We start from the raw sequence: 13,413 nt of genomic DNA, 5'->3' as shown, positions 1-13,413 counted from the left end.
TTGGAACCATTGACATGTATACAAAGCAAATAGAGAAAAAAGAGGATCACCGCTCCAGGTGGGTCGCTATGTAGAGTAGACTGACTCAGGATACCGTGGGTGCTGGCAATGCACTGACCATGCATAAGATACGAAGAGAGGAAATGGATAGCCGCACTCCAATAACCAAAAAGGTTGTCTTTTTATTCAAACGAACAGCAAATACATCACTTCACAAGGTTATAGCAAAGGAACAGGGGAACAGCCGATGCGTTTCGCTCTGAGCTAGTGCTTAATCATGGCCATGATTAAGCACTAGCTCAGTGCGAAACATGTCGGCTGTTCCCCTGTTCCTTTGCTGTAACCTTGTGAAGTGATGTATTTGCTGTTCGTTTGAATAAAAAGACAACCTTTTTGGTTATTGAAGTGCGGCTATCCATTTCCTCGCTTCGTATCCATTGACATTTATACAGTGATCAGAGCTAAAAATAGCCACTGATTACTCTAGAAATGTCACTGGCAGGGAAGGGGGTTAAAACAAGGGGGCGACCAAGGGGTTAAATGTGTGTCCTAGGGAGTGTTTTAAACTGTGGGGGGATGGGCCTGCTTGGAGGAGGAGACAGATCGCTGTTCATAACCAGTATGAACAGCAGATCTGTCTCCTTTCTCCTGACAGAATGAAGATTTGTTTGTTTACATTGACAGATTTCCGATCTGTCTCTCTCAGGAGTGATCATGGGTGCCCGGCGGACATTGCGGCCGCCGGGCACATGCATCGGCTCCGTCCCAGCTCTCCCTAGTGGTCTTAAAGCAGCTGGCGTACAGCTATGGCGATTTGCTTAGGGGAGCCAACCTGCCACTGTATAACTGCAGTGGTGGTTCTAAAGTGGTTCAAAAATGTGTCAAAAGTGTCCGATGTGTCCGCCGTAATATCACAGTCACAATAAAAATCGCTGATCGCCGCCATTACTAGTAAAAATAAAAAATAAAAAACGCTATAAATCTATTTTGTAGACCCTATAACTTTTGCGCAAACCAATCAATAAACGCTTATTGTGATTTTTTTTTACCAAAAATATGTAGAAGAACACGTATCGGCCTAAACTGAGAAAAAATTTGAATAAAAAAAAAATGGATATTTATTATAGCAAAAAGTAAAAAATATTGTGTTTTTTTTCAAACGTGTCCATTTTTTTTTTTTTGCTTATAGCGCAATAAATAAAAACCGCAGAGGTAATCAAATACCACCAATAGAAAGCTCTATTTGTGGGGAAAAAAATATAAAAATGTAATTTGGGTACAGTGTTGCATGACCGCGCAATTGTCATTTAAAGTGTCACAGCGCTGAAAAATGTCTTGGGCAGGAAGGGGGTGTAAGTGCCCAGTAGGCAAGTGGTTAAAGAGATGTTCCTAAGTAGTCACAGTACAGATCACTGCTATGCTTTCATGACACATTCTGTAAACTGGATATTTGAATTACGAATGCACACCTAATACCTATAATTTTCACTAGTTAGATGGACAGTGTCACATAAGAGTGCTTGATGTGTTGATACGTTTTGTCAACAAAGAAGAAAGCATTTCTGGCAGTTAAAAATCTACATTTATTGTTTCCTAGGGTAGGCCTAAATGGCTCACCTGAATTGAGGGGTTGGGATTGAGATGTCTATGATAACAGCAATTTATTTATCTTTGAATATACTTGTTCAAAATGTTAATTTTCACTAAAGAAATGTAATAATGACTTACAGAATCATTGCTGCATACTAATACTAAAATATGACATAAGAAAATGATATACAAATATATATTTACCTTTTTTGATCACTTTAGTCACATTTGATAAAAGTTTAAAAGAATCTCCAATTCCAACAGTTACAGTTAGGTCAGAGTCCCCAAACCAGTGCACAGTAAAAGATATATCAACACCCTTGATAATATCAGCAGGCGCAGTAATGTAATAAGAAGGCCTGTAAAATAAAATGTTACATGTCTTTAATGGCCCATACTAAACCTTTTCAGATACTTTCAGACATACAGTATATGGGAAAACGATAAGCTTAATGCAAGTGAATTCTTATCAAACAGATTTACGTGAAAAAATGGTTTGGTGCTCCTCAAGGGTGAGGAGATTGTTCTAACTTTGTTTTAGCCTAGGTTCACACTGCTGCGAATTCAAAATCGCGGTAAAATGCGCGATTTTACCGCGATTTCGCGGCCGCGATTTTGCCGCGATTTGCCGCGATTTCGGCCGCAATTTAATGTAAATCGAGTCCCGAAATCGCAAAAAGTAGTACAGGAACTACTTTTTGAAATCGCAGATGTGGCGTCGCACTGATTAGGACAGTGCCATTGCCAACAATTGCCGCCGATTTGAGATGCGATTTGACATGTCAAATCGCATCTCAAATCGTTCCAAATCGTACCCAGTGTGAACCAGGGCTAAATGTGCAATACACTCTATGCAGGTGGAATTTTTCTGTGAGTGGTGACTTTGCAGTATAAGAAAGTTCATAGATACATTATAACACCATGGACAGTTCTTTGTTATTTTTATGAGTGCCACTGTCAATTGCTGGAGAACAAGAAAAGTTGGTGAAGCGCTGCTATATGGTGGCTATAACACAGTATTGGTGGACTAGTGAATATATAATCACCAATATCATAAGAATCCATAAGAATTCCTGAATGGTGTCAACCAGTGGACATTAGTACTATTACTGAACTGTGGCTTGTTATGTATTACATGGGAATAAAATTAATAAGAGCTTTGTTGTGTAATTGGTTAGAAAGGGGCATATTTTGGAGATGTTGCAGAGGTTGAGGCGGCAAGATTTGAATAGTGATTGGATGTTGGGCTTAAAGCGGGGGTTCACCCTATTAAAAAAAATACTCACTGTGCTATGGATCATTGAAGATTCCGGGGAATGGGCGTTCCTATGGTGAGAGAAGGTGATTGACGGCCGGCCCTGGCACGTCACGCTTCTCCGGAAATAGCCGAAATAGGCTTGGCTCTTCACGGCGCCTGCGCATAGCCTGTGCGCAGGCGCCGTGAAGAGCCGAGACCTACTCCGGCTGTCTTCGGGGAGCGTGACGTGCCAGAGCCGGCCGTCAATCATCCTCCCTCTCCATAGGCACGCCCATTCCCTGCGGGAGTCGGAATCTTCAATGATCGATAGCACAGTGAGTACGGGGATTAAAAATTTAAGACCGGCATACCGTAGCTCGCGCTACGATGCCGAATGTAATGGTATAATGATGTTAAGGAGGGTGAACCACCGCTTTAAGTAACGCTAAAGGTGCAGTGTAGATAAGTACGTAGAGAAACAGCAAAGAGTAGAATCACGGAGACCAAAGGCGTGGAGTTTTTTGTGGAGGAGGGGGTGGTCAACAGCAGTTTCTGTGGAGTGTTGGGGATGAAATCCAGACTGAAGAGGATCAAGAATGCTATTCACTGCAAAGTGGTCGCTCAGTCAGTTGTAGACCAGACATTCAAGGAGTTTGGATAAAAAGGGGAGCAAGGAGATGGAGTGTAGGTTGTTAAGATTGGTTGGGTCCATTGAGGGCTTTTTAAGTTAAGCTGACTAGTGCATGTTTTAAAGTGTTGGGGAAGATGCCAGAGGAGAGGGAGAGATTAAAGATGTGGGTTAGAGAGTGTAGAATAGAGCCAGAAGGTGAACATAGCATTTGCAAGGTAACAGGATCCAGAGGGCAGGTGGTTAGCTGGACATTAGCAAGTAGTTTAGGAACCTTGCCTATAGTGGTGGGCTTGAAAGAGGGAAGTAATGATTGTACCTGTGGGCATAAAGTTTAAAGCATAGAGGGTATCAGGACAGCAGAGACTGCCTCGCAAATTGTATGAATCTTCTGTTTGAAGTGATTGCCGATCTCCTGGGCAGTGAGTGAGTTACTGGGTGGATGCAGTAGAGGACAAAGTAGAGAGTTGAAGGTAGAGAAGAGTTGACGGGGATGGAATGATAAGTTGTTAATGAGAGTAATAAAATAGGTCTGCTTGGCAGTGAGGAGGCTGGAATTGTATTTTTGGAGGGCAGATTTATATTGGTTGAAATTTTTCTGAGACTTAGTCTTACGCCACAGGCACTCATGAGCATGGCTATGTTATTTCATACTTCTAGTGTCATCTATTTACCCAAGGTTGTAGGGGTCGGGCCAGAGTCTGTGTGTAGTGAGGGGGGCCAGTGTGTCCAGTGAGGCTAGAAGTGAAGCAGTGTAGACAGAAGTGGCTAGGTCGGTGCAGGATAGCGGTGAAATTTTGTCATAGAGATGGTCGGTAGCAGAGTAGAGAAGAGAAGGGTTGAGATGGTGTAGGTTTCTACAGGTAACTGTTAGGCGGTTGGAGGGAGAGTGGTGGAGAAGAGGCAAACAGTGAAACTAATAATGTAGTTATCAGAGAGAGGGCATGGATAGTTGGGGAGGTTGCACAGAGTGCATAGGTGGGGGAAAACAAGGTCAAGGGTATTGCCTTCAGGGTGAGTAGAAGTGTGTATACATTGCTTCAGGTCAAAAAGGGAGCTTAGACTGAGAAATTTGGAAGTTGCAGAAGTGTTAGCATTAGTAGGGATGTTGAAGTCACAGAGAATGATTGTGGGGATTTTAGAAGAGAGAAAGTGGGGCAGCCAGGCAAAGAAGTCATCAAGAAAGGTTGGCCTGTAGATCCCAGCTATCCTTAGAGAAACTAGAGAGAAAAGAGGAATGCAGTGTGCCTCAAATGAGGAGAGTGACAGAGAGGGTGGTGGGTGAAGTACCTGAAAGGTGCAATGTGGAGCTAGAAGGATTCCGACACCCCCTCCCTTACGTCCACTGGATCTGAGGGAGTGAGTCCAGAGAAGATCACCTTGTACAATAACCCATTTAATTTAAAATAGAAATGCAAAGCATTTATGTACAGTGTAACCTTGTATTATGAGCATAATCCGTTCCAGGAGAATGCTTGTAATCCAAAGCACTCACATATCAAAGCAAGTTTCCTCATAGAAGTCAATGGAAACAAAGATAATTCGTTCCACATTGACTTCTATTGTATGCAGTACCGCATGTGGCCAGAGGTGGAGGGGGGTGCCAGAGAGGCTTGGAAATACTGTGAGATTGCTCGGAGCTGCTGGGATGAACTTGTAAACATTTGGGAATGCAGTGTTTCTAAGGATTTCCGAGTGCATCCAAATGACTCCGAACGGCTCAAAAAATGGCTCTCAGTGTCACTGGTGCCCCCCACCTCTGGCCAAATGCAGTACTGCACACTGCAGAGGCTTGAATCCTGCTTGTTTTGCGAGACAACAGTCAATACTTTTTTTAAATAATAGCTCGTATTGCAAAACACTCGTTAAATGCGTTACTTGCAATCCGAGGTATTACTGTATAGATATAAAAAAAAAAAAATCATAAATACTTTTTTTGCCTTTTTTATAAGTGATTACAATCCCTCTGTTCTTAGCTGCATAAAAGCTGGGGTGAGGAGAAGCAAGAGTACACTGATCTTCCAAGTGAAAAGCTGGGGGGGGGGGGAGAATTGGTGACATCACAGTTGACCAGTGTGTTCTGTTTAGTGTTTTCAGTTTTTAATAGGAAAGCAGAGGGGCTGGCAGGAACACCAGGAATTTAACACAAAGGAAGGAATACAAAGAGAACAAGATACTTTTTCCTACAGTAGTGGGACACAGCCAAAATGCTCTCTGCTGCAAGAGGATATCTTCCATAAACCTTACCCTTCCGCCCCCCCCCCCCCCCCCCCCCCCCCGGTCTAACATCAGTGATAGGCCATCCCAAGTTTCCAAGTTCCAGGTCAGCACTTTCAACCCTTGATTGAAATGAACCAATCTCTGCTAAGGCTTTTCTCACCCCCCAATAGACTACAAGTCTTTAGTACAGATCCAGAGTATGACTGAACCCCTGCCTCTCATCCCACACACACACACACTGGAGTGCATTACAATTGAGACTTCTTTTTATCAAGCCTAGGCCTACAGGTTGCTCAACCCTCCACCCAACTATCAAGATCCGCTCTACATCACCAAGTGTGAGACGGACCTGGGCGTTAGCTTTTGAGATCAACAGAAAGATCACAATTTGCATTTTACCCATGTGGCATCCATCTTCAATTCTGTTCAGGAAACAAGCTTGAAACCCTGACATGATGGTACAAATTCTCCTCATCTCTCCACAAGATTTTTCCATGAATCCAACCCATATGTCGGAGATGCCTCATTCAGGAAGGCACTTATTACCACATATTCTGGACCTGCCTGGTTTTGAAATCATTCTGAACATAAGTTCATACAAACGTACTGACGTGCAATTGGGTGATATCTGCTACATCTGGCTCCTTTGTCATTTAAACACTATAAACTAGGGCTGTGGAAATTAACTATTAATTCATCGATTAATCTTTAATTTTTTTGATCGATCAGTACTAAGATTTGTAGGTAAAGTTGATCCAGGGTAAATCTGATTGCCTCTCGGGGGATCAGGAAGGAATTTTTTCCCCTGCTGTAGCAAATTGGATCATGCTCTGCTGGGGTTTTTTGCCTTCCTCTGGATCAACTGTGGGTATGGAGTTGGGTGTATAGGATTTTACTGTGTTTTTTATTTTGTTTTTTTATTTTTTGTGGTTGAACTGGATGGACTTGTGTCTTTTTCAACCTGACTAACTATGTAACTATGTAACTATGTAAAAAGACAGAAAAATAAAACCAGGCTCGTACAGAGCTTGTATATAGTCCTGCAGCAGCGCTGCAAACCCCTTGGCTCCTCCCCTTCCTTCAGAAACACTGCACCAGCCCATACCTGGTATGGGCTGGTGCAGTGTTTCTGAAGGAAGGGGAGGAGCCAAGGCCTCTTGTTTGTGGCTGTCCTGAAAGACTACTGGAAAAGACATTACCGCCATTATCTGGAGAGTGAAAACTACACGGTGATCAAGGAGATAGAGCGGTATGCTGATCCAATCAGCTAACTGACAGAGATATGTTATATTGAAACGCGGTTTTTAATTAACCATCTGGTGATTGCTTTCCCCGAAGGGGACCCCATATCCCCCCACGCGGTGAATTTCTTTGTGGTGATTGGAGCACATATCATTGATTCTTCTGATCTGGTTACTATACACAGCACACACAGCAATCCAGGGGTTTGCAGCGCTGCTGCAGGACTATATACAAGCTCTGTACGAGCCTGGTTTTATTTTTCTGTCTTTTTACATGAACTATTTTATTTAAGCAGCTGCTATCATTGTTTACAGTGTGTTCTATTTTTAACAGATTTTATGATTATTTCCGAAGTTTTAGAATCATCCTAAGCACAGGGCTGTACTGAAATATAGGGGGGCCAGTTTTTAGTACTTTGCACACTATGTAACTATGTAACTCACCTCTCCGCTGGCTTCTGGGCCTTCAAGGAGTTCCATCTGAAGGGCTCCTTTGCTGTGCCTTCATATCTGTATGCCGGCGAGACCTTACTATCTGCCACACACAAGGGCTGTTACACTTCCCTCTATCAACCTGGCATTCTACAACCATCCACTGGGAGTTGTGATAGTTCCCTTCATGGGACATCTACATGCCGACAGACTGATGTTAACCTCTCCTCATCTGCATTCAGCAGTGGCATCGTTGTACACATTTTTATACCAGTATCATACTTAGCTACATGTTTTTATGACTGCTTTTGCTACCGTTTGGTATTACTCGCACCATTTTTACAGTTTATGTAGCTACATCAATTTTATCTCCAGTGCAATATTTATTTGGTTACCTACTTGAAGACTATAAAAGTTTTAATGCTATTCCCATCGAGCGCTGCCTTTGTGTGTTTTTTGTATCCTGCTATCCATTTTTCCAGTGGTTGGTAGCTGCTAGGAGATCAGCTAAAAGTAGTTGGATCTGTATGTGCTTTATAATTAATCGAAATTAGTTGATTAATCGATTTAAAAAAAATAGATTAATCGAACACAAAAATTTTGATCAGTAACAGCCCTACTATAAACGCTCCTTCACTTTGTATTTGCAATATATAACGAAGGTCTGAATCCCAGTGGCAGCAGGTGATTCCACCTCCCGTCTGGCTACGTAAAACCACAGAATTTTATACTATGGAAGACATTTTTGAATCTGCCAATCAGAAAGAAGAAGAATTTTGCGAAACCTGGTTCTACTGGCTGGACTATACCTTCTCTGCAGACTACAATGCTGATCTAAATAGTTGAGTACACCTCTAGATTATAAATCCCTTTGGATCAGCTGTAGGGTGACATTTAGGGTTCTCTGATGTCCCTAATCTATGGGAAACTAAGATTCCGAAGCACGCTCTGGAACTCGGTTTTGCGTCACTTTTCTGGTTTGTTTTTTAACCATGACTGTAAGTAGTCCTAAGGCATGCAACTAGGTGTGACAAACTTACCCTGTCTTTCTGAATTTCAAAAGGAAAAATATTCCAACAGAGCATAGTGGACATCAGGGAATTCCCCCCAACGTATCACTTATCACTGCCTCTGTACATTTCTAGATTACTAAGCTACCTGTTTTTTTGTTCTATGAAAACCTTAAATAAATAAAAAATCCTCTCTATTAGTCTCATCACAAAATCTGAAATTTTCTTGTAACTTCACTTTTGATGATAACAGTAAACAGGATAAATATAGAGAGTTAGGCCCGGATTCACAAAGCACTTATGCCGACGTATCTCAAGATACGCTGCGTAAGTGTAACTATGCGCCGTCGTATCTGTGCGCCGTGCCCACAATCTGAGATACGCCTAAAAATAGGCTTCCTACGACCGACGTAACTTGCCTACGCCGTCGTATCGTGGGCGCATATTTACGCTGGGCGCATTTGCCGCTCCCATTGATTTTCTATGCACATATGCAAATGAGGGAGATGCGCCGATTCACGAACGTACTTGCGCCCGGCGCATAATATACGCTGTTTGCGTAAGTCGTACGTCCGGCGTAAAGTTATTCCCCATATAGGAGGCGCAACTCATGCAAAGGTATGGACCAGGGAACACAAGCCGTCGTATATTTTGTCGTTTACGTTGCACGTAAATATGACTAGGCTACGTTCACGTCGTAGGCAGTGGTCGACGTATCTTAGGCAGTTGCTTTGACGTGATTCTGAGCATGCGCACTGGGATGCGGCCACGGGACGGCGCATGCGCCGTTCATTTTAAGTACTTCTATGGCGCTTGGCCCATCATTTTCATGGGGTCACGCCTCATTAGCATGGCTCACGCCCACTTCCACCTACGCTGGCTTACGCAGAGGAAACCCAGCGTAGATTTGAGAGCGAGTGGGAGCACTGGCTTCCTGAATACTGTGCTTGCCTCTGTGCTCTGTGTCGGCGTAGCGTATATTAGATGCACTACGCCGATGTATGTGAATCCGTGCCTATATCTCACTTATGGGGGCACAGGCAGCAATAAAAATTGACAGGTGTTATAATCCTTTTTAACTTTATCAAAAACGAGAACAAAACTGTTTTGCCTTAAGTTACACTTTAAGTTAGCACTAGTTTGAAAGCATGTAGGATTAATGTATAGATATTGTTCTTCTTGTGAATTGCTAAATAAAATATCCTGAAAAGATGTGAGTGGTTTGACTCATATAATGCACAAAAGTTGACTCTTGAAGGATAATTTTTCCAGTAAGGAATAGGTTTCACCCAACCACACCCTGTAAGTCCCCACACCCTGTCTTACATCAGCCTATTCAGTCGGCGATGTACTGTATTGTACTAATGAGGTTTATTATGTCTATATACCCCAATGGGACTTGTGTTATTTATAGGTACCAATGATATATATTTCAAGAAACATGGACCTTAGTTGTTTGTGAAACACACCATTTTTATTTATGACAAGAAATCTTAGTGCGAAACATGTCAGAATAGAACCTGTTCCTGGTAGATACTTTGGTAAAGGAAGAATAATATTTTCAATCTCGGTGTGGTTTTGCTGGTTCAATTGTTTTCTTTGGTGGAGAAGAGCCAAGCTAGCACCTGACATGAGGTAGAGTGTGTATCCTTCCCTGTGTGGCTGAGGAAGTGGTCATGCACTAATGTGCTCTACAGACCTCTCTTATATAGGGTGCTCCCCAGTTTTGCTGACTGATCAATGATTGTGCATTATGTGACTATACTTTAATGGAAAATGATCATTAGATACTTTTTAAATTGAAATACATTTATGAACTGCATTAGTCTTAGAAATCAGTATGTTGGTTTCCCTTGTCCTGATAAAGCCGGCTTGACCTCAGAAACGCAAAGACGCACAGGGCTCCAAATCATTATTGTCCTAATACTGTGATTTTTCTATACTAAGCTGGCTGTACAGTCAAACACTTTTCTATATATCCTTTTTTTTTTTAATGCATTCTGTATTCTATATGTATCCAGGTCCACAATCATGTGTTTTTTATAAACTAGAGGGGGGTGTTCTCAACCTATTTTTTTTTTTATATGTCACTGTCCTTTTAATAAAGATTTTCTTTGTATTTTTCTACATATATAGTATATATTTCTTCTTTTTCCTTTGTTATATTTACTTTGTGAGATGCTGATAAGATGGAAAATCTTGTGGTTTCTGTAAAATAGGAACGTGGAGCCTGATCTCACCTGGAGCAGTATGTGAATTATTGTTTTGTTTGTTTAACAAATATTTATTGCACAATATAACAATAAAACACAAAGCATAATTACAGTTTTTAGCGTACGCAAACTGGTAAAGATTACAGGATATGAGATGCAACATGAATATCCGATCAAAACAAAAGAACAAAGGTCCATGAGGTGAAGCAATGTAAGAGAACCAGTAAGAGCCAGAGGACAATTGCATTGATATCAGTACTCACACATAAAACAATGGCAAGAATGCCTCAAGAAAAAGAATGCTAAGAAAGAAAAGTATATACTCAGAGAAGAAGAAACAGATGGGAGTGGAGGGAGGCAAGGGGAGAGGGCAAAGGGAAGAGGAATACCGATAACATCTACACAAAAATAGTATGAAAAGTATAAGTAATACACATCTGCTGTGCTACGTCCTCAAAATGGACTTGGTTTTTAAGTTTTTGGATGCTTATCCAAGTAATGCTTTTAAGAAGGGCAAGCTACCTCTTTGACTCTACCACCTAAACAAACCTAGTTTATCTAATACCAAATCCATATCTTAAAATAAAATTAAAGGTTAAGTATTATTATTAATATTATTATTTTAATTCTTGTAGTTTTGTTCATAGTATTTATTAAAGAAGCCTGTGGAAACTTTAGAATGTGAACAAAAGCTACAACTGTCTGAACATTGGTGGAGCCTTTTTCCTCAAATTAGCTGCTTCAGAATCCCAGCATTCATTACATAAGGTACAGGTTAAGATTACATGTTATCATTTCTTAATCATACTCCCTTGTCTATTCTGCTTAACGGAAAAAAATACATATATTTGGTGCTGGGTTGTTATTCTCTTTAAGCTCACATGTTCATTATATAATTAATGTAGTCATATACTACCTTTACTGTGCTGCCTAATCTAATAAAGCTGAATACAAAAAAAGATTATGCTGTAAAACTCCCTTTCGAAAAGGTTAAATCTGCTGCCAATTGGGCCATAGATTGCTTAGAAAGGGTACAGAGACAGTTATTGCACCAGAAGGCCAAACAGCTAACAGATATAGGCTCATGCAATCTTCGAAAGATAACTGCATTTATGACAATGTAATAATGTAATTGAAAGGAAAACACCAATTTTGATAATAAAAAACTGTTTGAAAAAAAAATATGTGGAATGGCCTAAAGTGACTTTACCAAAGGGCATAACATAATATTCTATATTCTACAGAATGCTACCAGAAATTTTAAACATGCAGAAGAAATTGGTTAGAGAGAGACTACAGATATTTGAGTTTATTTTTTCATTTCTTTATTAGATTTTTTATTTTATTTTAGACAATAAAAAATTCAAACATGAATTCAGGCGGGGCGGGGCTGCCACTACCGCCCCACAAATGTAAAATAAGTACAGTCTAAAATTGATACCATCCACCCCCCCAAGAAGAAATCAAACCCCCCCCCCCGCTCAACCCACCCATGATCTCTCCAAATGCCAGTCTTTTTTTTCCGACCCTCTCGACTCTCTCCTCTACCCTTCCCTCTATCATCCTTTCAGCACATCTCAGTGATTGCCTATACGTCAACCAATCCTTCCATCTCCTTAAGAAACCTTCTTCTCCTGTTTCGCCACTGAACCTTAAAAATTCCATATTGTAAGTTTTATTGATTTTACATATTTGAGGTTACTGGCAAAAAAAATAGTGTAGTTTTATGACTGCGATATGGAAAAGAAAAGAAACTTGTGTCTGTTTCATAGCAGCCAGGATGATGCTCACAGTATTTTATATACTCTGCCTGGTTGCAAGTACATGATAGTAGTGTTCTTTGGAGTATGCTATCTCAGAACTATGAGCATTTTTGTAAAAACGGTGAGAAGTCTTTGTAACCTGCTACACTGCTATGAAAAGCCGGTAGAATTGACAAATACCTGGGGTGAGTAATAAATACGGAAAGTCTGGAGATTTGTAATATTCCTTGGTTAGGGCAACCGTACATTCCACACACAACCACAATGAATGGTGGACATTCTAATAATACTTAACCCAAATCGATAATGGGACCAGATTACATATAAGTGGCAACATTTAATGTATAGAATCTATAGATGGACATTTTATTGCATGTCTCCCAACACAATGCCAAGATGCTCCTAAAAAATTGGCATACAACATTGTTTTTTTTTTTTCTGATAGATGTAGACATTTATTTCTACACTGTTAAAGAATATACAATATGGTTTCTATTGGCATGTTCTATCATGGTAGTATTGTTATCCTATATACATGATTGTATTACCGCACAACAGCACCTGAAATATTCATACCGTATGGCATGACAGCTTGTCGATGTGTAAAAACAATGATATGATATTTCTCACTTACCTTGCACTGCAGACAAGTAGATATAGTGAAAGGAGGACAGCGTGCCTCATAGACTGAGGCCATAGTGTGTACATATCTGATGATATCTCTGTAATAATAGGAAGTGTGTAGGCTTCAAACGCTACACTAGACTATAGTTTTCCTCTTACCTACTGCGTTTTAAATGTGTCTTGGTGTCACACCCTGCCCTGCAGAACCTGACACTGTTACACATGTGTTAAACAAGGCATTTCAAAGACACTGGGAAAATCCCTGTTTTCATCTTGTTCTATTGCTTAATTTACACTCATAGCAAAATTACTCATCCAGGAACTCAGAATAGTTTGATTATTGTCATAGTCCTGTCACATTTAGTTACCTAAACACGGAGTGCATTTTTAATTGCATATATGATGCCAAGCAAGGGTGAAGAAATGGCGAAGCCTAAGCATCACAAAAATGGAAA

At 40.7% G+C, this 13,413-nt stretch overlaps 1 protein-coding gene across 1 annotated transcript in view; it reads right to left on the bottom strand.

Moving 5' to 3' along the window:
* The window catches only part of LOC120937037 (CD109 antigen-like), a 124,684-nt gene extending 111,527 nt beyond the window's left edge, over positions 1–13,157 (bottom strand). Inside the window, exons 1-2 of the mRNA XM_040349959.1 lie at positions 12,969–13,157; positions 1,795–1,949 (exon numbers count right to left, since the gene is read on the bottom strand). Coding sequence (XP_040205893.1) covers positions 1,795–1,949; positions 12,969–13,042 — 229 coding nt within the window. The 5' untranslated portion in view covers positions 13,043–13,157. The remainder of the gene's footprint in view (positions 1–1,794; positions 1,950–12,968) is intronic.
* Between the last annotated feature and the right edge of the window lie 256 nt (positions 13,158–13,413).

The sequence above is a fragment of the Rana temporaria genome, chromosome 4 (genome assembly GCF_905171775.1).
Source record: "Rana temporaria chromosome 4, aRanTem1.1, whole genome shotgun sequence".
In the NCBI taxonomy this organism is placed as follows: Eukaryota; Metazoa; Chordata; class Amphibia; order Anura; family Ranidae; genus Rana; species Rana temporaria.
The sequence above is the reverse complement of the archived record's forward strand: the minus strand, read 5'-3'. Positions and strand labels throughout refer to the sequence as shown.